Here is a 25,646-nt window from a genome sequence, read left to right as displayed (position 1 = left end):
AACAGAACTTGCATGCAGTGAATTTTATTGGCCATCCTCCACTTTATGCCTTTTCTGGACAAACAAAGAAATACGGTAAGGTCACTTCTCAGCTGTCTTGCAGCTGTGTCCTGCTTGCCTTTGCTCAGAATCAACATATTGTTAATTACCATTTGGGATTGTATTACAGATGACTAAAGAAAATGTGGCAAAAATTCATGGCGTACAATACTTTTCACTCCATGAAAAACTAATTTTTCATGTATAACTTCTCCCATATAAGAGAAAAACAAAGGGATTGGCTGCCATTTGCAGATATGAGTTTTTTCAAGCCTGTCTGAAACCTGATGTGCAGCAGTCTGTCAGCTGAATTACGTTTCTCTTTGGGAAGTGTATTTGTTCCATGCTCAAATGCACTCTGTGTCTTACTGTTTCCATAAGTGACAAATGCAAAGTTCAAAAGCCCCAAATACAGTACTGGAAAATCTTCGATAAGACTCATGAACTCACCTGGGAGAGCCTTTGCCCATTTTACAGCTGAGACAACTTGCCTTCCTCCTAGACTGTTTAGGGTGCTCATGAGCCGTGTGGAGGTGTCTGGGATGGTGCTGTCATATCCCGAATAAATGATTTCTGGCTCTATGGCCTTCAGCAGAGACAGCATGGTCGGGATGAGCTGGGGCATGGATTTGGGAACCACTGCTCGCGTTTGCTCATCGGGAAGTGAAACTGGCTGCTCAACTGCTCTCCCAGGACCCTTCAACCTGTTCAGCTTCTTCGTTTTCCTCGCTGAAATCCCAAAACACACAAAACATGAATTAATGCGGCTTCTTTTTCTGTCCATGTCTGGTATTTGGCAGTTCAGTTTTGATTAGGAAAAGGAAAACAAAAAAAGGAACCAGATAATGTTCCAATCTGCAACCTTAGATATCGGACAAATTCTAGATACTTGGTCCAATGAAGCTCTCTCAAAACACTAGATGACCTAGACAACAGCTTGTAGAGCACAAAGCTGACATTCAGGCTGTATCTGATATATCTTGATTTTCCCACCTCAGCAATGCGACTCTGCAATGCATTCTAAAATTAATTTACTAAACGCATACTGTAAAAGGCAGAACATGTCATTTTTAATAAAATATTGTATTCTAATGCAGTATATTTACTTATAATAACACACTCATGCTCATATATAACTCAAATGATTTTGTGCCAATGTAATCCTACAGTAGCACTGTATGTAATGTATGTAAAGATATATGAAAGCACTTCATAAGTAGATTCTGAATATACTAACAACTCTTTTAGAAAGACATTTTGAAAACACAGTATAGATGTTATCCTGTCACAATTGACACTGTATTACCAGAAACAAAAGAAGTTATTACTATTAGAAGTTATTTAAAAATGCAGTTTGCTTTCTACCACATATTCAACCTATTCTATTTGATTTTTATCATACTTGAGAAATTTTTATTCTTGAGGATTTTTTTTCCTCTTGCCAAACATCCTGCAAATCAGAAAAGAATCACTCAAAGTACTTTACCACTTTGCTGTTGCTTTTTGAACTGGCATTACAAAAGCTAAATCAGATTCACAAGAAAGCAAGTATTCTCATTACAGAAATTAAAACTCTTATCTCCAAGACTTCACCATCTCACAGAAGAGAAATGCAGATTTTAAAATGCTCTCAACAGATTACTTGTTTCACTATGCTTTCCTGTCACACAATGATTAAAATCCCTTTCTAAAAATAGTTAAATAAACAATTAAGAATACTGCACAAGAGTAACTTCTTTAATGTGCTTTTGCTAAAACAATCGTCATACTCAACCTGCTGTAATATAGACTGTTGTTCCTCAACATCACAAAGGTTCATGATAATTTGGCTTTACATTAAAATTCTTCATCTTTATGAAATGCAAATTAAGAGAGAGTGCTGTGAGATCACTATTTTTTCCAGTTTTAGGGTTCTAACATTTCAGTTCTTATTTTGCTCCTTCAAACGGGAAAATGTCATTCATGTTCTCAGCATTATGGCTTCTTGTGGGTTTAAAAAGAGGTGACCCTTGGTTTTCACCTTTGCTTTTGTTTGTTGTCTTTCCGAGGTTAAGAGGTTAATATCAAATCCGTTTGCATTCGACAGCCTTTAGTGATTTTTTTAACCTCCTCCATTAAGGTTTCTATGGTAACTAAAAGCTTTGCTGACAGAACTCAGGGTATAGTTCTCTGCTGATAGTGTTTTTTGTTTCTTGATCTCTACAAATAAGATGTCACAATTTTATATTCTTCAGTACAAGAAATAATGTAAAAAATATTCTTGAACACAACTACTTCATTTTAGGTTTCATGCCCATAATTCCATATTAAGTTTTGTTAACAGGGTTTCCTGCCAACAGTGTGCTGTGTATTCCTGAAATAAAATATGCATTAGATGACGACAAAACCACTGTTACACAGAAAGGAAAAAGATGATGATGAAGGTGAGATTATGTTTCAAAGTAGGTTCCGTTAGTCATTGAACATTATGATGGACTCTGGATGACAATTATAATTCTCTTACATTAGCTTCAGTGACACAAATAGTTACGATTAGAGGCAATAATTCACGTTAATAGCAAAGTAAACCCCTAACCTATCATTCTTCTACATGCACCCACAAATGAAAAAAAGCTGCAAGGAAATTTAAGAAATCATTAAATTTGGGAAACTTAACCTTAAAAGTTTGTTCTCCTGCTGAGACTTCATTAAAATTGGAGGTTTAAAGACTTCTTATTTCTAAATTAAAACATAATTATTACAAAAACATTAAGAGTTAAATTTAAGGAAATGGGTTTAGAAGTAGCTATCTTTTTCTTCCATGGTTTTGGGGACACTCTTGACAGTTTTTGAGGACCCCTGGTTTGGAACCAGATTAAATGCTGCAAAGCACACCTCAGCGGGGCATTTAGAGTGGACACTCTCATTTGAACACCAGCTCAAATCACTGTCCTGGGAAGATTTCACACTTTATCCAGTCTACTTTCTTTATGGTAGTGAATAGTGGAAAATTCCCGACTGTTGCATGTTATTGGACAAGCTGTACATGTAACTCACTGGAGAACATTTATTTGCATTTAGCACGTCATGTAATACAAAATGCTTACCTTCTAAATTCATTCCAGCCTGCAGACATTTACGGAACCTGCACGCTGGACAGTTCTTCCTGCGAATCTTGTCAATGATGCAGTCATTTCTTCCCGCACACAGATAATTGTGTTGCCCTAGGAAAAGAGCAGTATCAACACAAGAGTTAAAAGATTGTCCAGCATCCCTGCCATTACCACTTGTGATTTTATTACACTTCTCTCTCAGGGACAAATACCTCAAACTTTGACTTCTTAAGATTACCAGATTCCTTGGTTACTAACAAGACTATCATTTTACATCTTGAGTTGCTACAGTAAAAGCACTGCATATGAAAGATTTCTTAGGAAAAAAATAATTGAACGAAAAATAATCAGAGGATTATCAACAACAAAATGAGCAAAACGTATTTACAAGGACCATAGGTTAACTTTCTAGAGACTTGAGGTTAGGAACAAAATCTTTTTAAATAGCAAAAGGACAAAGCATGAATCCATTCATTTATACAGTACAAAAGTAAACCTTTTTATCTTGAGATGTAACATCAGCTATACATTTTGGAGTCCACTACCCTTTGTTTCAAAGGGAAATGCAGTTAAAAGAAAAGGGACTTTCGATGGATTACAACAAAGCATTGTGAGATTCTGGAACAAGATACCCAGCCATGTTGTCGAAGGCAATATTATAATCTCTTTCAGAAAACAGATGGATAAGTTCTTTACGTAATCAACAAAATAAACCATTAAAACAGGAACACTTTTGAAAACCAGAATTAGCTCTTTTGCATTATGAGAGATTAGCAATTACATCCATGACTTCAGCTAAAGCAGATGTTCTCAGGATGATCTATAAAAGTCATTTTGTTTGTCACACAGTGGACCTCAAGTTCAAATTCAACAATGAAAGGAAACTATGCATAGTGGAATGATTCCTGGTCTAGTCAGCATACCAATCCCAAGTATACAGTACTATATTAAACTGAGAAAAGACAACAAACCATCCTTTCTGAGAGTACACAGCCAAGAAAACCACATCTGTACATTTGGGACACAGTAAGTTATTATCACATAATACACTCTGGTTACCTTGAAGCAGTGCCTTTTATAGTGAGACAATGTAGGATATTTAACCATGCCAGTTTGTAAAGCACATGAACATGTCACAGAGACCCATGTCTACCTACAATCACAGCTCTTGCTAATCTTCTGCCAGTTCACAGTATTATTACATTTTGTTCTGCTACAGGAAACATGTAAGCCTAACTGATTTCTCCCTTTATCGCTCAATATCACAGCTCTAGGGGGAATAAAGTCAGAGGTAAACGGATTAAACGATAAAACGATTTTCTATTTCATTCATTTACAATCAAAAAGGATGTTTTATGAGCAACTGCAATGTTTTTCCCTGCTGCTAATAAAATGAGTGTATGTTTCCCCTTGTAGAACATTTACTGCTTCAGGATGACACTATTTGAACAGCCTGCTGGAGGAAATGGGCAAGAACCTTAACGGCTCTTTGAAGGATTGACTGCCAAGTGTCATTTAAAAAAAAATAAAAATGTGAAACACATGGTCGAAGCGAAAGTGCCGAGACAAATGTCTACACTGTTCATTATCAAAGGTTCAGACTGACATACATTTTTTAAATAAACATGCTCCTTGCTGTCATCGCCCCCACTGCAGGTTCCTGACCTCTTCCTTCTGGTTACTAACGTAAGGCGGATTAATCTCTGTGGTTAAGCACACGATAAAAAGAGGTTTTAAGATCCCAGAGACTTCAATCTTCTCTTGTATACCAACCAGTCAAAAGTGACACTGACACCCAATGAGAAGAGCTCTTACAGACTAAGTCTATAAATTTACTAAGAAAGTGAATCAGAATTGCTGTGAATTACACTGTGCAGAAGGAATGCATATGGAGAAAAAATGAAGATAATAGATAAACTACATTATTCCAGAAAATGCAGCTGTCTTACGATTGTAAACATACTAGGTGAGGTTCCTGCAGTGTTCTTTTTGTTCAGGAATTGCTGCATTTGTTTTAAGAATTACCTGGAATTTAATTTATTCTGACTTTTGTATCCATTTGAGTGAACGAAGACAATCACTAGTTGAGGTTTAAAACTAAATTAATGTGCATGTCTGTGTGTTTTACTTTAATAACGTTTATACTGAAATGAGATTAGTTAAGAAAGTCAAGATAAATCGTCCATATTAACATTTTGGACTGTTTATTCTCTGAGCAACTGAAAACTATCTTTCAATTAATGAACAACTCAGACCATATAGATGTGTGCCAGGAAAAGTTAATGAAAGACTGTATTTCCAAGATTACTCCAACTATTTTGAGGCTGGATTAAATTTTCCAGGCTCAGAGTAGATTGAAGGTTTACATTTTTCACCCTGTGGAGTAAATGTTGAGAAGACAAGTTTTTTAAAGCTCCATTACATTAGGGTTTTAAGTATCATGACTGACATAGTGTAGTCCGCAAAGGTTCTCTTTCCGAGTGCAAGTGGAGATCTATGGCCCAGATGTCACGGGTGGAGCCATGTCACCAGCTGTTTCTGGCCAGAATGTCCTAAACAATGGAGCAGATTGGGTCAAGTGCTGCCGAGGAGAAAAGGCCTGTCATTATTCACACAGGGCTCTCCCTGCAAAACAGTGGCTCCTTCAAGTGTGTATTGACGTCAGAGACTGACGTGTCTTTCCTCCAATTTACACAACCTTCTCCTTAAAGACACTGCTGTGCATGCAGTATCAACAGAGCACTGGCTTCAGATTCACTGGCCAATACTGGAGTCTTAATAAGTTTAGATCAAAAGAAGTAATCAGTGATTCCTAACCGGGTGGGTTTCTATAAAAAAAAACTTAAATGGTTTCAATATTTTTGGTTTCATTGCCTTTTAAGCCTAAAATGTAAATTGGGAAAAATTAAAAAGCAAACTGCATTTCTAATTGGTTTTCAAGGAAATGAGATATACTGCAAGTTAGACATAAAAACCTGATAACTGACAGCTCCTTAGAGAGTCACACATCTTTTATTTTGTTTGGAGAGAAGTTGCTTTAAGTTGCAAACTGAATCAAAGTTCACTTTGAGGTGTAAAATATGAGAAATATTTGTTTTGCTTCAGAGTGCTTACCAAATGAGGGAGTGGGATTTTTGATTCAGCAGAAGGGGGTAAGTAGTGGGGACTACCACTTCAGATAATTACAGTGAATCAGAATTAACTGAAAATGAAACTTTCATTTTGAACCACAACTGGTCTCTTAAAAGCTCCATTGTCTGTGAATTTTCAGGTTTTCCTTTTTTGTCTTCCATATATATATTATAACTCTTGAACTATTTTTTATATTAAATAATATAAAATCGCTAACATTTCTTACATATTGTAAGGGAAATGTTAATCTGACTGCAATACTGTTTACTTAGAAGACTTTAAATTTAAATAACAGCTAAGCGGGTAGGGCCAGTGGGGCCAGTAGGGGGTGCTCACCCTGCGGTCTATGTGGGTAAAAAAGGTGTTGTCCTTCGAGGTAAAACCAAGGTCCTGACTCTCTGTGGTCATTAAAAATCCCAGGGCATTTCTCAAAAAGACTAGGGGTGTTACCCCAGAGTCCTGGCCGTATTTCCCTTTGGCATTTACCAATCATGGCCTCCTAATAATCCCTATCTATGAACTGTCTTCATCACTCTGTTCTCCTCCCCACTGATAGCTGGTGTGTGGTGAGTGGACTGGAGCACTAAAGCTGCTGTTGCATCATCCAGGTGGGTGCTGCAAACTGGTGGTGGTGGAGGGAAGACCCCATTACCTGTAAATCTCCTTGAGTAGAGTAGCCATAGAAGAGTTACATTATATAAGTGTAAGGAATGTATTATTATTATAAATTGGAGTAAACTGTGCTTCTTGCATAGCCTTCTCATGCATAATGTGTTTTCCTCTATAACATTTTATAGCTCAAGTTTTGTGTTTCTATTTGATCAGTAGAAGAATTGCAAGCAAAAGAAAACAATTTCCCTTATTTTTCCATGCCAATTTTAGGTTGAAATATCCCTTGACTAGGTGTGAATTAATAGCAACCTCTCAGATCTGATGATCAAAGTCTAATGTTGCAACATGGGATGAGATTTCACCTATGAGCTCTAAGGTGTCATGCTGGTATATCCTGTGACAGTCTAAACTCTTTTCATAAAGAGTTATTTCTGTTCACGAATAAGAATTTATTACATTTAAATTTGCAGATACCTCGAAAATGATTTCTTCACCAAAGAAACTATGCTCATTCACATTGGAAACATCTTAAACAGTGTAAGACGTAACTTTATTCAAATGGTTTGCCTTAATTCTTGATAAAATTCCAGGATTGTAAAAAACAATCCAAAGAAGAGTTTGATTCAGTCGAACAGATTGGATGATTAGGCTTACTTTTAGAATCTGAAACCCATGCATTTTAAAGCACAGAAAGAGAGGAGCACCATTCTGTCGGTTTGAGATTTGCAAAAAATATTTATTCCCAAAAGAATATACGGACATGGATTTAACAGCGATATTAAGTTAAATTTATTTACCATCAGCGTTTTGTCGAGCTCTCCATCCTTCATCAAAGCGAGAACAACCGCAGAATGGGGAAAAGAAAAGAATAACAGGTATAACTTCTTGATGCCAAAAGGTAGCTCATTTCATACAAAACACTGGTCACATAATTCTATCTAGTCATACCTTCAAGTGCCCAATTCAGGCCAGGTAAATAATGTATAAAAAACAGAATAGTGCCTGTTATGTTTTCACATGCTTGTTCTTTTAGTCCTCAGACTGACAAAGTGAGAGCTGCTCTTATAATCCCATGTTTTGTTGGGATTAAAACAAACATAAAATTGCACAAAATCTCCCTTTGTCAGCAGAACATTTTCTTTTCACTCTGCTTCTTGTGTACCTCTATGGACCTCTGGAGGGGACAATCTCAAGAATCTCAAGACCACTGCGACCTTTTGTGCTTGCACAGCATTGCTAAAATGGAATTTCTACCACAAAATGGATATGGAAATCAGTCACCTTGGTCGCTAATTATATCATTTACACTTTTACATGCTTATCGAAGACTTTTCCTTTTATTGTGATTACACAATCTGTATCAAAGGGCTCAATTATTCTTCCTAATTCCTACTAAAAAACCATGCCCTTCAATCATGTTTCTCATAATGAGAAAAAAATGGGGGGAATAAATGCTCAAATTATTTGGAAAAGAATTAACAGATTTTAAGATGAGTCTTTCCTTTCAAATATGTCCATCCTTAGTCATCTGGATTTCAGGAAAAGGAAAACCTTTGTTTGGTACATGGAAGTGCTAAAACAAAAAACTAAGTATGATATGGTTTATCAATTTCCACCCCATCACGTTGCAAGATCTTGAGAAATAAATTTGAATCTCTTCTGTATTTAAATTATCCAGAACTCTTACTGCATCACTATACATTCATAATAGAAATGGATTTCTTGCACATTTTTTCATATGAATAAAAGTTCTGATTTCTTATGAATACTGTAATAAGAAACCGGCAGACATATCGTTTATTAACGTTAACATTCTTCACTCAGTGTTATCACAGGTTTCACCCGCAGCTTACCAGTGGGTAAAAATGTTGCAAGTTAGAAACTGCTGAGGGCTTGTGGCGGCAAAGTAAATAAGCTGGCATCACACATAGATAGGCTTACATTCTTAGCATATTGTTTTCTTGGAAACCACTAAAAGTACCCTCTGTATGAGGATATCAGTTATCAATCAGGATGATTACTTAAAGAAATCACTCCATCTAAGGCTGTAATGTAATACAGTATATGCGGGTCAACACAGCTCAGGAACTACCTTGAACTTCTGTTCTGATGATTTCACAGATTCATAATTTCATTTGGTCGTACTTTTTGGAGTGAGCCCTGTGTAAGCTGCCGAGAAGATGGTTTATAATTTTCCGTTCTGTTATGTGGCAAGGGATTGAGAAATAAAGAAAAATGGGAATCATATTCTCCAAAACATCTATTGCATCTGCTTATAACACTCTACCTTCATAATATCAACTGATTTCTTGCACATTATTTTCAAATAAACAAAATTCTGATTTCTTCTAATTACTCATTAACAAAATGGCAGACATATCGTTCCATTAATGAAGTTATGCAGTTATGCACAGCTACTGACCTTTTGCATTTTAGCATTAAAGTGGAGATTGATGAGCAACTATGACTTAAAAAAAATCAATCTTCTCCTTTCTAATGTGAAAAGATTAGTTCAGCCAAGTTGTTCACGGTGCAGAACCTATCTTTCTGGTATTCTACCTTCTGGCACAAAGTTCACTCCCATTCACATTCATTTGGATTTTTGCCACTCGCTCTTAAAATATGCACTTTCAACAGCTTTATTTGTCAAAGGTGAATTAAGGTTTTGCCTTAAAATCTCTGCACATTTGTATACAACTACTTCATATCCAAAATATACTAGATATACTGGCTATAAGGATTTGTAACATATTCGACTTAATGTTGTTCACATCGTTGGACTAATTCAGAAAACTGCAATAGCAGTATTCTGTACCTTTTTCTCTTGGTCCAGTACTAAATGTTTATGATCTAAATAATCCCTTCTATGCAGATGATAGTCAAATCTTTGACCACATTAATTATCTAACAACCACATCCACACTAATTTTCCGATACCGAGATAGCCATTTCAATACTCTGATTTTCTAACACTTTGGATAATAATCTGGGTAGTTGCAGAGCAAATTGTTTCCAACACCCTGTACGGCGGACTGTGACCAAGTGTGTTAACGTGAGAAGTAATTTCTCCTCATGTAAGAAATGGTATATATTTGAACTGCATTTAACCTTAAACGCACAAATGAGAAACAACTTTCTGTGCTTCCTGTTCTAGAAATCTAGAAATAGCCTATGTTGCTTGTAGTGGAAAAACTGGTTCATGCTTTTGTTTTTCAAGGATAAGTTAAACACCCTTCTTGCAGTAGACTCTAAAATTACTTCAGCTACAATACGCTTAGAATTAGGTAGCTAGGATCCTGACTATGTTCCCGTCAAGATTCATGTTGATCTTCAATTCCTTCTGCTTACTTTCATGGCTCCTCAGTATCTGTCCGATGTGTTATCTGCTTGCACCCCTCCAAGCGACCTTCGCTCAGTTGATTCAGGTTTACTATGTGTTCCCACTACTAGTCTACACTCCATGGCTAACAGGCCCTTTTCCGGCTGTGCCCCAAACCTCTGGAAAGCCATTCCAAAAGAAATCAGGGACTCAGCCACATCTAGCTTGAAAATATATTGTACATTTTCAGAAAGTCTTTTCTGGAAGGTTATCTTCTCTATCTACTTCATTTTACTTTTATTTTTACTGGTGCATTTTGTGTATTGCAAAGTACTTGGCGGTGACTGCTTTTAAAGGTGTTACATAAAATCAAGTTTATTTATTGTTATGGTGAATCACAGTATAAGTAGTGTATTCACAGAAAATAGCTCTCTCAATTGAGGACTGAGATTAAGAGTTGCTTGACATTTAGGCTGGTATGCTGAAAAGAGAAAATAAATTGCGTTACCTGACAATACATTGTCTGTTTCACACTTTACTTTTCAGCATAAAATTAACCTATGTTTATTTCTGTTCTGTCTGACAAGTTCAGGGTCTAAATTCACAAGTATGCTGGCTTTTACATTTGATCCAGTTAGTTACAGAACAAAAAACAGAACTGAAAATCGACTAAGCGTGCTATTTAAGATTGACTTCTTCGGTTGTTTTAAAAGGAAGTTCTGCGGGATGCCAGCAGTGAAGGGACCCTTTTGCTATTTTCTGTCTAAATGACAACACAAGGGGGCTGGTAAAATCCTGGTCCAGCTGGGCAGAGATTATCTTTTTTTATCCGGCAAGAAAAACAATCTTGGTTTGGTTCCAACGTGTTTTCTTCTTTGCATAAAAAAAAGTAAAGAAATGCCAGATTCTTCGCTCGGCAGGCTCCTGCAGTTGACAAACCACTTGTCTCGCCAACACACACTCCCCCTTCTTCTTTGCTTTTCTAATCGCTTGGCCTTCAGAACGGCATGTTAACCTGAAGGTTCAAAATGTGCTTTGTTTTTCCAGACCATGACAAATGTAAACTAATAAAACCACCATGGTTTCCAACAGAAAAATATTCTGTACATTACATGTTACAGGTTCGATCTTGAAAAACAAAGTAAAAAAAACAGAAGGCAATACATTGGAAAATCTACTTTTTTTTTCTAACATCACTCCATATACCTGCTAGGAAGCAGCAACTGCTTTGTACTGTACATTGTGCTTGTTTATGGAAACTCTTAATGTGCTGTTGTACCAAAGCACTTCAATCAATTATTGCTTTAATCAGCACAAACTACTTCCTATTTGAGAACATTTTCACTTTTTTACAACTCTAATTTAATGATTCCCCAGAAAAAGAAAAAGAAAATACTTTTTTTTTTGCATTAGGTTAAAAGGGATTCACATTATCACTGTCGGCATGGTAACTTTGAAAAATATTTTATACTCAAGGGTCCTAATGACATTGGCTTGAGCCTTAACAAAACCGTAAGCTGCATTTTTTGTCCAATTATCTGTCTCTGCCTCTCCGGTGGAAATCACTTTAAAGATTCATTTCCTGTGCTATATCCCATTCATGCTCTTGTTTTGCAGGACTGATAATTAGCAGCTTTTTCTAAACAAAATAGATTTTTGAAGTATGTGCATAATCAAAACCTCCTCAATGCTTTGATTAATACAATTTTACAAGTGCAGCAAGAAAAACAGCATGAGGTTAAAGGCAAAGAAGCCATAGCTTGCACATGCAGAAAAAACTTGTTAACAGAATTAGCCAATTTAAGGGGACAATGCCAATTATTACACGACAGAATTCAGACGGCTCACCTTCCACTGCTCTCTTGAAGAAGACTTTGCAGCTGCCACAGGTCAGGACACCATAGTGGCAACCTGAAGCTTCATCTGAACACACCAGGCAGATCTTGTGGGCAGGTCCGCTGGCCTTGCTGGGCACTGGCGAAGGGGTGCTAGGATCAGCCCGAGATGTCGAACTACAAGACAAAAAAAAAACAAGTCTTCAACAGGAGTCTCACCTTATCCTGGAGTGCCACGCTGTCTTCTGATTTTTTGTAGGTTCCGGCTGGGACTTAATTGGTTCCATTATTTGTCAACTTAGTTAATCTTGTTTTCCTGGTGTATCATCATGTGATATTTAAGGCTACAAAGCTTACAAGACTGTAGCTCTCCACAAAAAAGGGTTACAGACTCACACATTAACAGGTCACTATCCATTCATTTGTATACAATACTAAACTTTAATTGCACAGTATGTAGCATGTATTGGGATAGTATACAATGCTGTGCAATCAGGAGTTACAATGTACTGTATGTCATGAGCATCAACAATTAAGCCTACTAGTATTTTGTAATAATGTAATACCTTGCAAGTTATACAGCTTACTGTGGGAGAAACCAAACTCGTCAAGCAGCAGTTGTTAATTCCCATTGATCACAATCTAACCTTCAAAATCCTGATCACAACACCTCAAGGTAAATACACATGAGCAGCCAGTTTGAATGATGCTTTGGTTATAAAATAACATTCACTAATCAATGTAACTGGCTCATTGTAAGTTGTTCCTCATTATTAAATGATAATTTATTAATGGCAGCGGTCTTGGTTAAGCATACCAGTGTGCAGTAGTTAAGTTAGTGCTCTGAACATATGACTAGAAGTTGGAGGGTAAAAATCAGACAGAGCACTGCTGTGGTAGCCTTGAGAAAGGTTCTCCACTAGGACTGCTTAGGTAAAAAGCACATCCACACATTTACTTTGTAACCATTAATTTTAGATTAATTCCTGTTACCCTTCCTTTGCCCTGTTTCAGTTACTCCTATAATGTCCTAGTTACCTGTTAATGTATCATGTTCTCGCATTTCATTCCTCATGCTTATAACATTGAGATCAAATCTTTATAGAAAGGGTGTTATTTAAGTTGCCTGGGCTTACGAGATCCCACCAGAATCAGCCTACTGTATTGTGGGTTTCTTTCCTCTCAGTCCCCAACTTAAATATTTTTCAGCTATGAGAATATGCTCCTCTTGTTCCAGGGCAATATATCCCACTTGCATAGATCCCATTTATTCCTGAAGGACTCACATTGCCCCTCAAATCTAAAGCCCTTTCCTTTGTACCACTCTTTCAGACAAATCTGTACCTCCTGACAAAAAGACTACGTTACAAAGTTAGCATCAACAAAATCCTAGCAGAGATCTCATCCCCCTCTGGCCTGATTGCTGTGGGATGCTACTCCTCGTCATGCGGTTCTACAGGTTGGCTGGTTGCACTTGTGTCCTTGTTAAAGGCATTGGCGAGCTGATCCCACAGATGTTTAAGTAGGCTTCAGCTCAGATCAGGAGGAAAAGCAGATCACAGCTGGACCTCAACTCTTGTTCTGCTCAAAAAATGATAATATTAGATTAATGTCGTGCTGAAAAAGAAAACCTGTTCTCTAGGTTTTTGCCAATATAACTGAACAGTAAAGATGCAAGATGGTCAACATATTACTCCCTGATTAACTCAGGCATGAATAGTATTTTCACGCTGACAGCAGGTTAGAGGTACCCTGCCGATGTGCAGGTTATTTAATCTTAGATGCTTCCAGTCACTGTAGTTTGAAAGCACCACCCAGATGTTTTGAATGAATATGATTGTTCTGGGTTAATGTGGTGAATCTCTACACCACAGAGATTTCTGATTGTTAAATCAGAATATATAATTCTCCGGGAAACGTATCTTAACTCAAGCAGGAAATGATTGGATCTTCCTCTTTGCTTATATGTTCTTTAATGTTTCTTATTAAAAAATAGTCAAGTCTGCAAATAATACCAAAATAGGAGGATAAACAAACATAGTAGAAGCTGCTAATGTAGTACAACAGGATTTGGATAATATTCAAGACTGAGCAAACACCTGGCCCAGTGTGACATTTAATGTAGACAAAAGCAAGGTTTTGCAAGCAAATAGTAAAAAACTATAAATGCACAAGGCTACATGAGGCCACAAGGGTTTTCTCCTCATACTCCAGTTTCCTTCCACTGTCCAAAGACATGCTTCCCAGGTTAACTGGCATTTCTAAATAGTTGAATATATACACTGCAATAGACCCTATATTGGACTAGGCAGTTAATTGAAAATGGATGAATGGATGATATGAACCATACTACTGTATATAACCAACAAACCTGTATCTGTCCAAAAAGCTACTATGTTATATGATGCTCTGAGGTCCTTCCACACAAAAATAGGTACACAATGTTTGAGACATTGAGAAATGAAACATGAAAGAGAGATAACAGGAAACACATGTATGTGTGCTCTTACTTTCCCACACAGTGTACTGAAGCCTTCTTGCAGTTAGATTCAGCATAGTGTAGTTAATACAATCTTACTTGCGGCATTCAATTAATTCTGCTATGCCAAATTAAATCTTATCTTTTCAATGTATTATTAAGCATTTCTAATGCTGTCACTAAAACTTTCCATTTTTAGAGATAAGCGTTCAGATATTCTTTAACCAAAAATAAAAAGCTATTTAGAAATACTTTTTCCTTTGCATACCTATAAACAGTAACAGAAAATGGAAAGCATCTTAAAAGAGGATATCCTTTCTGATTTAATAAAGCTAAACATCTGTATTAAGCTTTAATTTATTCGACCGTATAAGAAAAAAAAAACCTTATCATTGCCTTTGTTAGGATTATAAAGGATTATGTACTGTAACTACCTTATTAACATCCAAAACAGTAAAATTATAGTGCGTTAACTGTAGAACAAATGAGCCCTGTTAACATGGAACAATAATATCATTGCTATGATGGAAAAATCACTACTTCTAACGAGACATGTCAAATTGGGGTTGTCTTACACAAGCCTTCACATTTTCTATGCATAAAATTCAAGTACAATATGTCTAGTGTGCACAGAAAGTGATTTGTATACCACAGACAAAAACATCACTATAGTGGTTTGTGAAACCAAGTCTTCTAAAAGCGGAAGTCTTCCACGGTTATAACTTTTATAAATTACCCCTTTCCTTGAGGGTAGAATACAGACTGAAATCCATCACTCTTGGTCCATCTTCCTTGCCAAATCCAAACATACATCTCTCATTGTGTGACACACGTTAGCATTAATGCAAACAGCTCTTTGTCACTTAAATTATCAGTTTACACATGGATAAAACATGAACTCCACAGCTTGCACTTCACTTTAAAAAAACTTTTGGAACGAAAGCAAAAACAGAAATAATAATACATATTATATATTAAGTATTTAAGTAAAACAAGGTGGCCATACACTCAAATACTGTACATGTGCACATCTGAGAACACACTGGCAGCAGGCTCTCTGGTCTTATAAAGTCTGAAGTCATTGGCACTTCTTTGAGTCAGAAGGAAGTGCTTATGAAAACCCACCACCAGGTGGCACTTGACTTACCAGTGCCACCATTCCAAACTTTTACTCCCTCAGAGCAGGGACATGCCTTGCAGAATCTGAAGAATTCAGAGAGGAGGTGAAGACACAGCACGCACATAAAACACCAAACTTTATTCTGCTGCGAAATGAAAAACATTTCAAAAAGCATCCAAAATAAAAAAAAACACATGGTTTCTGCACTCAGAGTCATTCATGGATTTTAAATTTAGCAGGAAAAAGACAACATGTAAGGCTTACTAATAAATACAAATAGATAAATGATTAAAGGAAGGGAAGAGGGTTAAAATACCTTCTTATCTGCTTTACAACAAAAACAACCTTAGTGGTATGTAGCAGCAACCACGTGCCATCTGTGTGATCACATACTGATGACATTTGCATTCAAGCTCTGCCTGTGATTTACAGCAGTTTCTTCACCTACTGTTACACTGGGTGCATGAGTGAACTGTCTAGAAACCCTACAGCTGCCAGTTCCAATTCTGGAAAAAAAAACTCACAGCCCTGGTTTTGAACCCGTCCACCTCTAAAAGGTCTATTTGAGAAGTGCATTCAAAAGTAAAACAGGAGACACTTCATTACACAAAAGGCTGGAGGAGTCTGGAACAAGCTACCAAGCCATGCTGTCAAAACACATACTCTGGCTTCCTGTAAGAAACTGCTGGATCCTTGGATCAGTTAGCTACAGTACTAACAACATAACAAGCGAGAGGCACTGAATGGCTTCCTCTCCTTTGTAATCTTTATTATATTTCAATGAAACACATCATTTGGATCTTATGATCATGTTAAATTAAAACTTATTGATTAAAACCTTTTTATTATATTCACAACGTATCTGCTCTATTTTATGCTGATATCAGAACAGATAGGCCTATACCTTGTTTGTAATGTAGTGCTCAAAACTGTACATGATTTCCTAAATGAGATATTGTTAGTGCATAAGTACACTGTACAATTTCAACATTACAACAGCTGTTTTAATTGTACCCTTAACTATTTATTCTAATACTGCTTTTCATTTCTTCCCACAGGTGTTAAAAAACAATGTGCCATACACAAACACCTAAGTCTTTTTCATATGTACTGTAGCTTCTTCAAGCTCTTTACATATATTTAGCTTGCTTTTATGAAAAGACAAGTGCTGTACATAAAACACTGCACTTGTCTGCATTAACCATCATCTGCCTGGTGCTTGAATTTTATCCTAAAAAACTTCCTTTAACGCTTCAACACCCTGTGCTAACCCACTTATCTTGAGATGATCTCCAAACTTATCTTACTAACTTACTTAAGTAACTCTTAAGCAACTTAGATTACTACCAGAATCTAGATGTGAATGTAAAAAGAACAGTGGTCCAAATATAGATCCCTGTAGTACTTCTCTAATTGCATCTTCCCAAATTGAGCTTTCATTACCTACTATATGTGTATTCTATTCTCTATCCATTATCAGTTCTCAATCCAGAAACATGCTTTACACTGCCTACAATTTCAGAACTGTTTTATAAAAGCATTCTGAAAATAAAAGTTTCCACAATTCAAAGAAAATTAAGAAGTGAACATTTTCATATCCATATTAACTAACTTCTAGAATCCTACTGGCATCCTCTAATTGAGTTCTAATTATAATTTCTCATAATCTTATATATGTATCAGAAGCAAGTTATATTTGTGTATAATTAATTGATTTGGATTTGTCACCCTTTTGCTGGATTGGCGCTACATTACATATTTCTAGTTTATTACCCATGTCTTGACTAAATGCTGTAGGGATTATGTTAATAGACTAAGCATCACTGGCAAACTACCATCAAAACCATAAAGATTTATCTTCAGATTTTTTAGTACCTCAAACGTGTTGCAACTTATATGCAAATATTTCTAAAAAGATAACTGTCCTTCCTCAGCCCAAAGCATGGTGTCACTGTCTTCCTTGGCAAACCCCGGAACAAAGAATTCATTTAACACATCAGCCATTTCCCTTTCATCATTTAAGATACTTCCATTATTATTGGTGCACTTTAATTAATCTTTTACTGGTTTTTATTCTAATAATGAAAAACTAAAAACTAAAATATTATTCTCTTTGCCCTCCAAATATGCTTGTGCTTGCAAATTGATATACACCTTTCCTTTAACAAGTTTATGTTCTTTTTTAATCATTTTATAAAGTGACTTCTTTCTCCTCATACTTTTAATTGCCGTGAAAAGGGTAGGCTCTACACCTATAACTTCCATGTGGTAGCAGAGTGATCTGAGATCCTTTCCTTTAGGTGCTCTTCTCATTTCCAGTGCTTTTAAAACACAGCAAGGTAACCGAGTGATTGCAGTTTTGCAGACAAGATTTTTCAAATAGTCTGGCAAAAAGGGAACAGTACAGACCACGGCTGCTGTCTTTGGCACCTGCTGGTTAGAGATAAGTTTTGTTAGGAAACAAAACTGGAGTTTCTACTGTATTTTCCATTTCCATCTTCATGGTTACAAAACTCTTTCATTAACCACATCTCCAAATGCTGTTACCTTTCAGTTTATCAGTCATTACCATACAGTTCAATCTCATTTCAGTTTTTGTTTCAGGCCACAATGAATGCAAGAGTTGATGTGTACCTTGAATCAATAAAGAAAAAAATAAACACACGGAAACACAATGCAGTGGCAACTGGGGAAACTCAAACAAATGCAAGTGCTTTAGTAAAAAATGGATCTGAAAAAGGGAAATTCATTGTAAATCTCCATAAAATCTATATCAACACAGTAGTAGTGTAATGACAGTGTGCTTAAGAAGCCTACCCAAAAGGAATCACCCTGCTTTTAGTGACAGAGAGGACAGAGTGAACTTAATATTTCAATTTCAGTCTGAGTGGGCACCAGTTTCCATGTCAACCTGGTTCATTGTCTCTCCTCCTGTCACTGCCTACATACTGTAGCTGTCCAGGTCAATTTAATTTTGTGATAAAGATGGAACGAAACAATGTGGTGATCTCATTCCTTTATTAACCTGAACCACAGCAGAACTCAGTGCTACTAGGAAGTGAAATAAAAGCTCCAAAAATGTGATTGTGCACAACTGATAGCACTGGTAACACTCCCTCATATAAACTTCAGATTAAATCAATTTAAAAACCTGAACTGAACAGCAAAGCATTGGACTTGTAAATAATTACCTTCCTGTTCGTTGCATTTTCATAATATATAATTGATATCAACAGTATCAACATCTTCCCAAATAAATGTACAATTAAATACATGCAAATAATTTGGCTCTAACTTCCAGCAAATCAAAAGATTTATTGGACAGTGGCAAACATCTGATTAGAAAGCTTCCCTTGTTTTCTGAGTCATGTGATGTATCTTGGCTATCTTTAACAGACTCACAGAGAATATTTGTTTGCATGTTAACTTAAAAAACACAACTGAAAAGCACTTAAAAGTAATTACCAAAATAACCTATATGATCTGAAACCAAAGGCACACATTACTGCCAAGCCCAATATATCATAAATGTTGCTTCTAAGCAACCACCAGTTTTACCCATACTAATACATTTTACAGACTACACTGAATGAAAGGGAGGCAGGGAAAGAGCTTAAAATGTAGTCCAGTCCATTCTCATGTAATTTATGCTGCCAGGAACTTAACGCTAGATTTCCAAATAATGATTTGATGTTAATTGTTATTATATAACACCATTTTAGGATTAATTGAACAGTTGCAATGATGACCCAGCCTAAGCAATTACAACACGAACTCTTTTGTTGCATTGAATTCTGCTCCGTTCTGATTGTGCTGCTATATTTAACTCAATGGCTTAAATTGATCTCCATCAAAATGTGTGCCACCGCCAGGTACTGTAAAGTACATGGGGGGGGAATTGAAATAGATTTTAGATTGAAGCTTTTGAAAATGATTTGAGCAAGTGCAGAGGTTTGCAGGGTGCTTTAGATGGTAGTGCGCTGAAACCTACTCTGTACAACCCAATTAACCCTGGTCCACCAAAAGTTCTGAATGAGCTATTGCTAACAAACCCTTAAAAATCACCCAGACTACATATATATGGTCAACAAGAGAGCTGTGAAAGGTAATAACTATCCAGCCACCCATTTTCTAACAGCCACTTATACTAATTCAGAGTTGCAATTTGAGCCAGGGCCTCTCTGTAAGCAACACATCCAAGCCAGGTACACCCTGGACAGGATGCACGCCACACACAGACACAAACACACACACTCACAGCAAGGCCAATTTTCCCAGAACCCAATCAACCTACTAGTATATTTTTGGACTGTGGGAGAAAACACATGCGAACACAAGAGAGAACATACGAACTCCACACCAATAGCACCCCAAGAATTTAACCCAGGGCCTCAAATGCTGCGAGGCTAAACACTGCACCACCTAGATAATAACTAGTGTTTTAAAATTAAATTGTCTCCAAATAAATGAAACAGTCCACTCCTAATACTAATGAAATGCAGTTTCCATAAAATACAGGACTTGTCATTCGTTTTATGCAATTTAGTTCTTGCAAAGCAGAAACTAGATCCAACAAGAACTAGAAAGCGGGTAGTAGCTTTGCAGGCTTCTAAGCAAGCATAACCTAGCCTATAATGTTTAACAATGACTCGGTCTGGGCAGAAAAAGCATCGCTGCAAGAGTTAATGTAGTCTATCCAGGATTTCCCGAGAGGTAGTGTGAATTTACACACAAACAATTTACACAGTGACTTCTTTACTACAGTAAATATTTCAATTTTATTTTCAAACATAAGAATGATGCCCAACAAGTTTGGAAATAATTGACCTAACAGGTTTTGCATGATAGCAGTCTATGGTATGGGAATGTATCAACGAGAAATAAAAATGTTGGTCAGGCTGTCACTTTGGATTAAGCAGGAAACCCATTTTAATCTATGTTAACTGTATTGTCACAAAGGACTGTGCAACCCGTTTCGGCTCAGGACCAGTGTTCTGAGGCAACATTCTGGTGGTGTAAAACATATCTCTGCACTCTATAAGGTCTATGTCCAAAGAAAGTTTGTGTGGTGAAAAATGTTAAGTTTCAAGTCAACTGACACAGCGATTTTCAAGGCACTATTTGAATTGTGAGAGCAAAACGGCAATCAAGCAGCCATTGCAGTATCTGTAGGAGCTATTTTACCATGTTAATTACATTGATACTAAAATGATACCTACATTATTTGGAGTTACACGACCAAACAGTTTTTAAACGGAGCAGTTCCCATTATAGCCAAGCAGTCGATTGGCTCACGACACCGACATCTTTCAATGCATCAGCCATGATAGGAAAACTGCTCTAGTTTATGTATGCTTTGTTCTCTCACAATAATTTTCTTCCCTCCAGAATGGCATTCAAACGTGATCGATCACCTCATCTCTGACGTTTATGGTTTCATCACCATCACCAGTTTAACACCATTTTGTTCTGTTTTAGAAAACAAAAAAGTTCTAAATTTCTCAATGTTTATTAAACCATGAGACCTCTGGATGTAATCACTTTGACAACTTCCTACAGGCCTTAATCACCTTTACAGATTTCCCACATTTTTACCCATGGGTCTGTAATTCATAGGCATTTGAAAACAAAAGCAGATACAATACACAATAACATGAAAAACAGTACGAGGCTTACAGCAACACTGTTGCTTGACCCTCCAATTATAAGGAAGAATGAAAACAAGGCTTCACCAGCAAATTACTATTTTATAAGCTTAAAACATACTTTTAAAGAAAATAGACTTTAACTGTGCTTGTATCAAAGATCAAAAGATATGTCAGGCACTGTACAAGTACTGTACGTCAGAGCTTTTTTCTAAAGAAAATGGAAACAGGATTCTAGAGAAGAGTGCTCCAGTTTTGCGGTAGGTAACAGCTCCCTGCTGACTGTATATCCCAAGGAAAACACTGGCATTCTATTCTGTAACAACCCACACACGCTGTATTTGGATTAAAAGTGCCAGTTCCCTTTTTCTCTCCAAGAAAATTGGTTCAACTCACTTCAAATCATACTTAAACCAGCTTGATATCAATTAACAAGGTTTAGGTCTCTGATGTCTTGTGAAGTTAAATCATTAAAAAAGATTTAGATTATAGCCAATTCATTCGACTAGAAAACCTCTAATTATCCCCCAAATTTGCAGCAAGCATACACACAACTATTTCATTTTTTTGTGTACATCATAACTTGCAAACTTCAATGGCATACTATCAAAACTGTATAACTGGAAGTAGGAATGCATCACTACTGCCACTGTAAACAGTAAGTAAACCTTTCCACGTTGTATTGAACGGATATTTTTTAATCCAACTAAATTAAACAGTCTAACAATTTCCTCTGAGAACTGGGGGACACAGTATTGTTAAATGGATATCACACAGTTCCAAGGTCTTACACCTAGCCATACTGAAATAATGCACAGATCACGTTTCTGGTGTCTATGCTGAAGTGGTGAGGTGATACAATTTTAGTACGAGACCCAAGTAGAATAAAACCTGGGGCCCCTTTCATTGCAACGGCCCCCTGTTCTCATTTTAGACAACTGACACAGAGACAAGTAACTGGACCGAGCAAGTTCAGACACTATCTGGAGTGCTTCCAGCTTCAATGGCTCAATGGCTTCAAGGGCATGGTGTTTGTTTCAGATGGAATGAGCAGCCAGGGCTGCCACAGCTGCACACAACACAGCCCTCTCTCCCCCACTTGCCACAGTCTCCACAGAAGGAGCCTGCGCACAAACAGTGTCAACGTCTTTCATATATCAGTAAAGCGAAACTTTACTGGCTTCCACAGCAAAGCAAACTCATCTGGAAGCAGCAGTTACAAAACTGGGGAGACAGTACTGTGTATTCCGATTCATTTTTATTGTGCACCACACTTGCAGACATGCAATGTCTATTTCACTTAATAGATGCATACATGAACCAGCTGGTTCAGAATTGAGTGTCCTGTATCTGCATTAATAAAATAAAATTCAAACTTTAGGTAGAGGACATCTGGTACAGGTTTCACAATGAGGTTAGCTGGGCAGAGAAGAAGCACAAAGGCTGCTAGCACTAAAGTACTGTTCTGAATGCGAAACGATATAAAGGCTTCTGGGGTTATTTAGTTCTTAACTGAAACCTAAAATAAAAATAGACTGCAATTAACTTGAAACTGTAAATTCCAAAGTGTCAGTTCTCTACTTGTGCATATCTTGCAAAATCATGTGCAGTTTCATGACTCATGCAGAATGGTCTCTTGGCGAGAGGATCATGCAAGACAATTTGTAGTTTACAACTTAGAGAAATACTGAATCATCCATTTACTGTGATTCCTATGGCTGCTAAATAGCTTTTTTTTTTGTTTTTGGTGTGTGGGAGGGGTTGCCGTTAAATGACCTGCTGTTTTATTTCCTGTAGAGGTTGGAGGGATTCTGAACAGACTCCCTATGTAGTTCCTCATCTGTATAACAAGTGACCAAACTGTCTGACTTGCAAAGACGTTATTTCATATGGTTGCTTTTAACATAAAAAGTTAGAAAATGATTTAAAAATCTCATAGATACACTTCACTTTCATCTCTCCTACAAAAAAAACATTCAGTACAAATAATAGAATAAAATTGGGGAGATAAGAGAAAAACAAATGGAAAACACTTCCTTCATCTCTATGTTTAACACTTCGGGACACTTTATAGCAGATTCTAAGAACACCTTTTTCATCATCAATTATATCTTTTAAGTAAACTTCGGTAAGTATCTGATGCCCTAAGCCCTACTTAAAATTGATTTCAGACATCTGCTTTCAAGAAAAATCGAAACTGCTTCTCCTTTGGGGCTATACATTGAATTCAAGTCCAGAGCAGCAGAACTGCAGTCTTCAAGTGAAGGACCCTTTTTCACTCTCTGCAATGTTGGCAAAATAAGCACTGGTGTACCGTATGCCATACTGTACATAACTTCAGCACATACAGAGATGGAAAGTCACCTAGTCACATGATTTCCCATGTTATAAACCTTGATAACCCCTCAAGTGCTGTTAATAATGCTTAAAAGTCTGTATCTTTGTCCAAGCTCTTTTATACTTGTTGACTACCTGAATTCTGATGCAAATGTTAACTGTACATAATGTTAATTGATATTCAGATCTTCAGGTAACAGCAAGCTGTCACATGCATATCAAATAGCCACATAGTATGATAAAATCAGTAATGATAACTGTTACATGCCACTACTGCCAAACCATACTTAAATGTCACAAAATTGGTAGCAGAAATGTTATGCCTACAAATGAAATATATAATAAAGCAACACATATGGATCCAATCTCTTCAGTCCACTACTGACTTCCTACTATTGGGCTATTGAAACTTGAGTGAAATATCCTATTAGTATGACCCTGCTTTATTATTATTTGTAATTGATTTTATTCAACATTATCTGATAGATGACTGGTAACACCAAACCAATTATGAGTAAATGTAATATTTGTTGTAAATTATTTTCATTGAAAAAAAGAGAGAAACTTAAATTTAAGTTTAAACTTCTAGATTAAGAAAGTCACATAACTCGGTGGCATAGTGGTTAGCAGCCCTAAGACTCTAGGAGACCTGGGGTGCCATCTGTATGGAGCTTGTATGTTTTCCTGTGTTCTCATGGGTTTCCATTGGGTGCTTTGGTATCCTACCATAGTCCAAACACATGGTGGATTAACTGGCTTCTGGAACACTGGCCTTAGGTGTGAGTGCGTGCGTGTCTGTACGTGCCCTGTAATGAACTAGCATCCACCCCAGGGTGTACCCTGCCTTGTGTCTGATGCTTGCCAGCATAGGCTCTAGCTCCCCTGTGGCTCTGACATGCAAGAAGAATGAATAAATGAATGAATGAGATGACATTTGGTACTATCCTTTAAAGGGACAAGCTAGAAATCGAGAATATTCAGTTTTGCGATTAAAGCAATCCTGATGCTGTGGTCAATTATTCATGCAGTAACTTGTGCCATATTGTATTTTGCCACAATGTCACACTCAAGAGTCTAATGATCCCGCCTGAGACTGTTAGGACTCAAGAAATGAGGCAGCAGCAGTGGACAAGTACAGCTGGAGCTGTGTGGGCTTTAAAGGACCTGAGTGCTCTCTGCTTGAGCCTGCTACCAGCACATACTTGCTTTGAGAGGTGGGTATGTAAGACGAACATGGCCTCATTGTCTACATATAATACAGAACTTAAAAAATTGGCATTTCCGAATGCAAACCTCAAAAACAGGCCATTTCAAATTACTTCAGTTGAAAATAGTAAACACTGTTACTGTCAATTTTAAATAACAGAAACATGACTGTGTACTGTACATATCAACTTAAAAGATTCTAATGTCAAACAGGAGTACATATATGTACATATCAACTTAAAAGATTCTAATGTCAAACAGGAGCACCCAGAGCAGTAGACTGCAGAACAGCCATTAAGATCTCATATCTGTGTTCTAGTGAACCTTGGTTTACTCCCATGAAGATCTAATTTCCACCTGTCACCCTTTCAACGATAATAAAGAGCGATACAGACTCTCGGCGCATCAACTGCAATTTCCTTGGTTCTCTAATGTGATTAGGGTTCATTTGGCACATCACTGCTAGACCACCATTGATATCATTTGCCATTTATTGCTTCTGGCTAAAGAAACCTTGGGCCAAACAACTTTGTAGTAATCTACACTTAGCTCCGGTGCAAGGAACTTCAGCACATTTTGCCCAACAGTGTTGGAGTTATTTTTTCTTCGCTCTGTAGGAGGAAAAAATAAACTGATGACCAGATAATGATGTGATTTAGATGCAATAATTACTGTTATGATAAAGTTGCATCATCCACCCAATACAATAAGTTTCTTTCTAACACTACTACCTCTATACATGAAATGATTTTAGAATCTTGGACACTTCTTAATTCATGCAGTAAATTTGACACTCGTGTGCTACTTAAAACCTCCTTTAACAGTTTCAC

At 36.9% G+C, this 25,646-nt stretch overlaps 1 protein-coding gene across 5 annotated transcripts in view; it reads right to left on the bottom strand.

Annotated features, from left to right (window-relative positions):
- nr3c1 (nuclear receptor subfamily 3, group C, member 1 (glucocorticoid receptor)) overlaps positions 1 to 25,646 on the bottom strand; it is a 71,691-nt gene that overhangs the window by 7,721 nt on the left and 38,324 nt on the right. For 4 of the 5 annotated variants that reach the window (XM_015349456.2, XM_015349458.2, XM_015349455.2 and 1 more), the window contains exons 3-6: positions 12,043 to 12,206; positions 7,673 to 7,699; positions 3,126 to 3,242; positions 490 to 768 (exon numbers count right to left, since the gene is read on the bottom strand). In XM_015349456.2, the coding sequence (XP_015204942.1) occupies positions 490 to 768; positions 3,126 to 3,242; positions 7,673 to 7,699; positions 12,043 to 12,206 (587 nt within the window). The remainder of the gene's footprint in view (positions 1 to 489; positions 769 to 3,125; positions 3,243 to 7,672; positions 7,700 to 12,042; positions 12,207 to 25,646) is intronic. The other variant, XM_015349459.2, reaches the window with a different exon arrangement.

Source organism: Lepisosteus oculatus, chromosome 11, assembly GCF_040954835.1.
Source record: "Lepisosteus oculatus isolate fLepOcu1 chromosome 11, fLepOcu1.hap2, whole genome shotgun sequence".
Taxonomy (NCBI): Eukaryota; Metazoa; Chordata; class Actinopteri; order Semionotiformes; family Lepisosteidae; genus Lepisosteus; species Lepisosteus oculatus.
The sequence above is the reverse complement of the archived record's forward strand: the minus strand, read 5'-3'. Positions and strand labels throughout refer to the sequence as shown.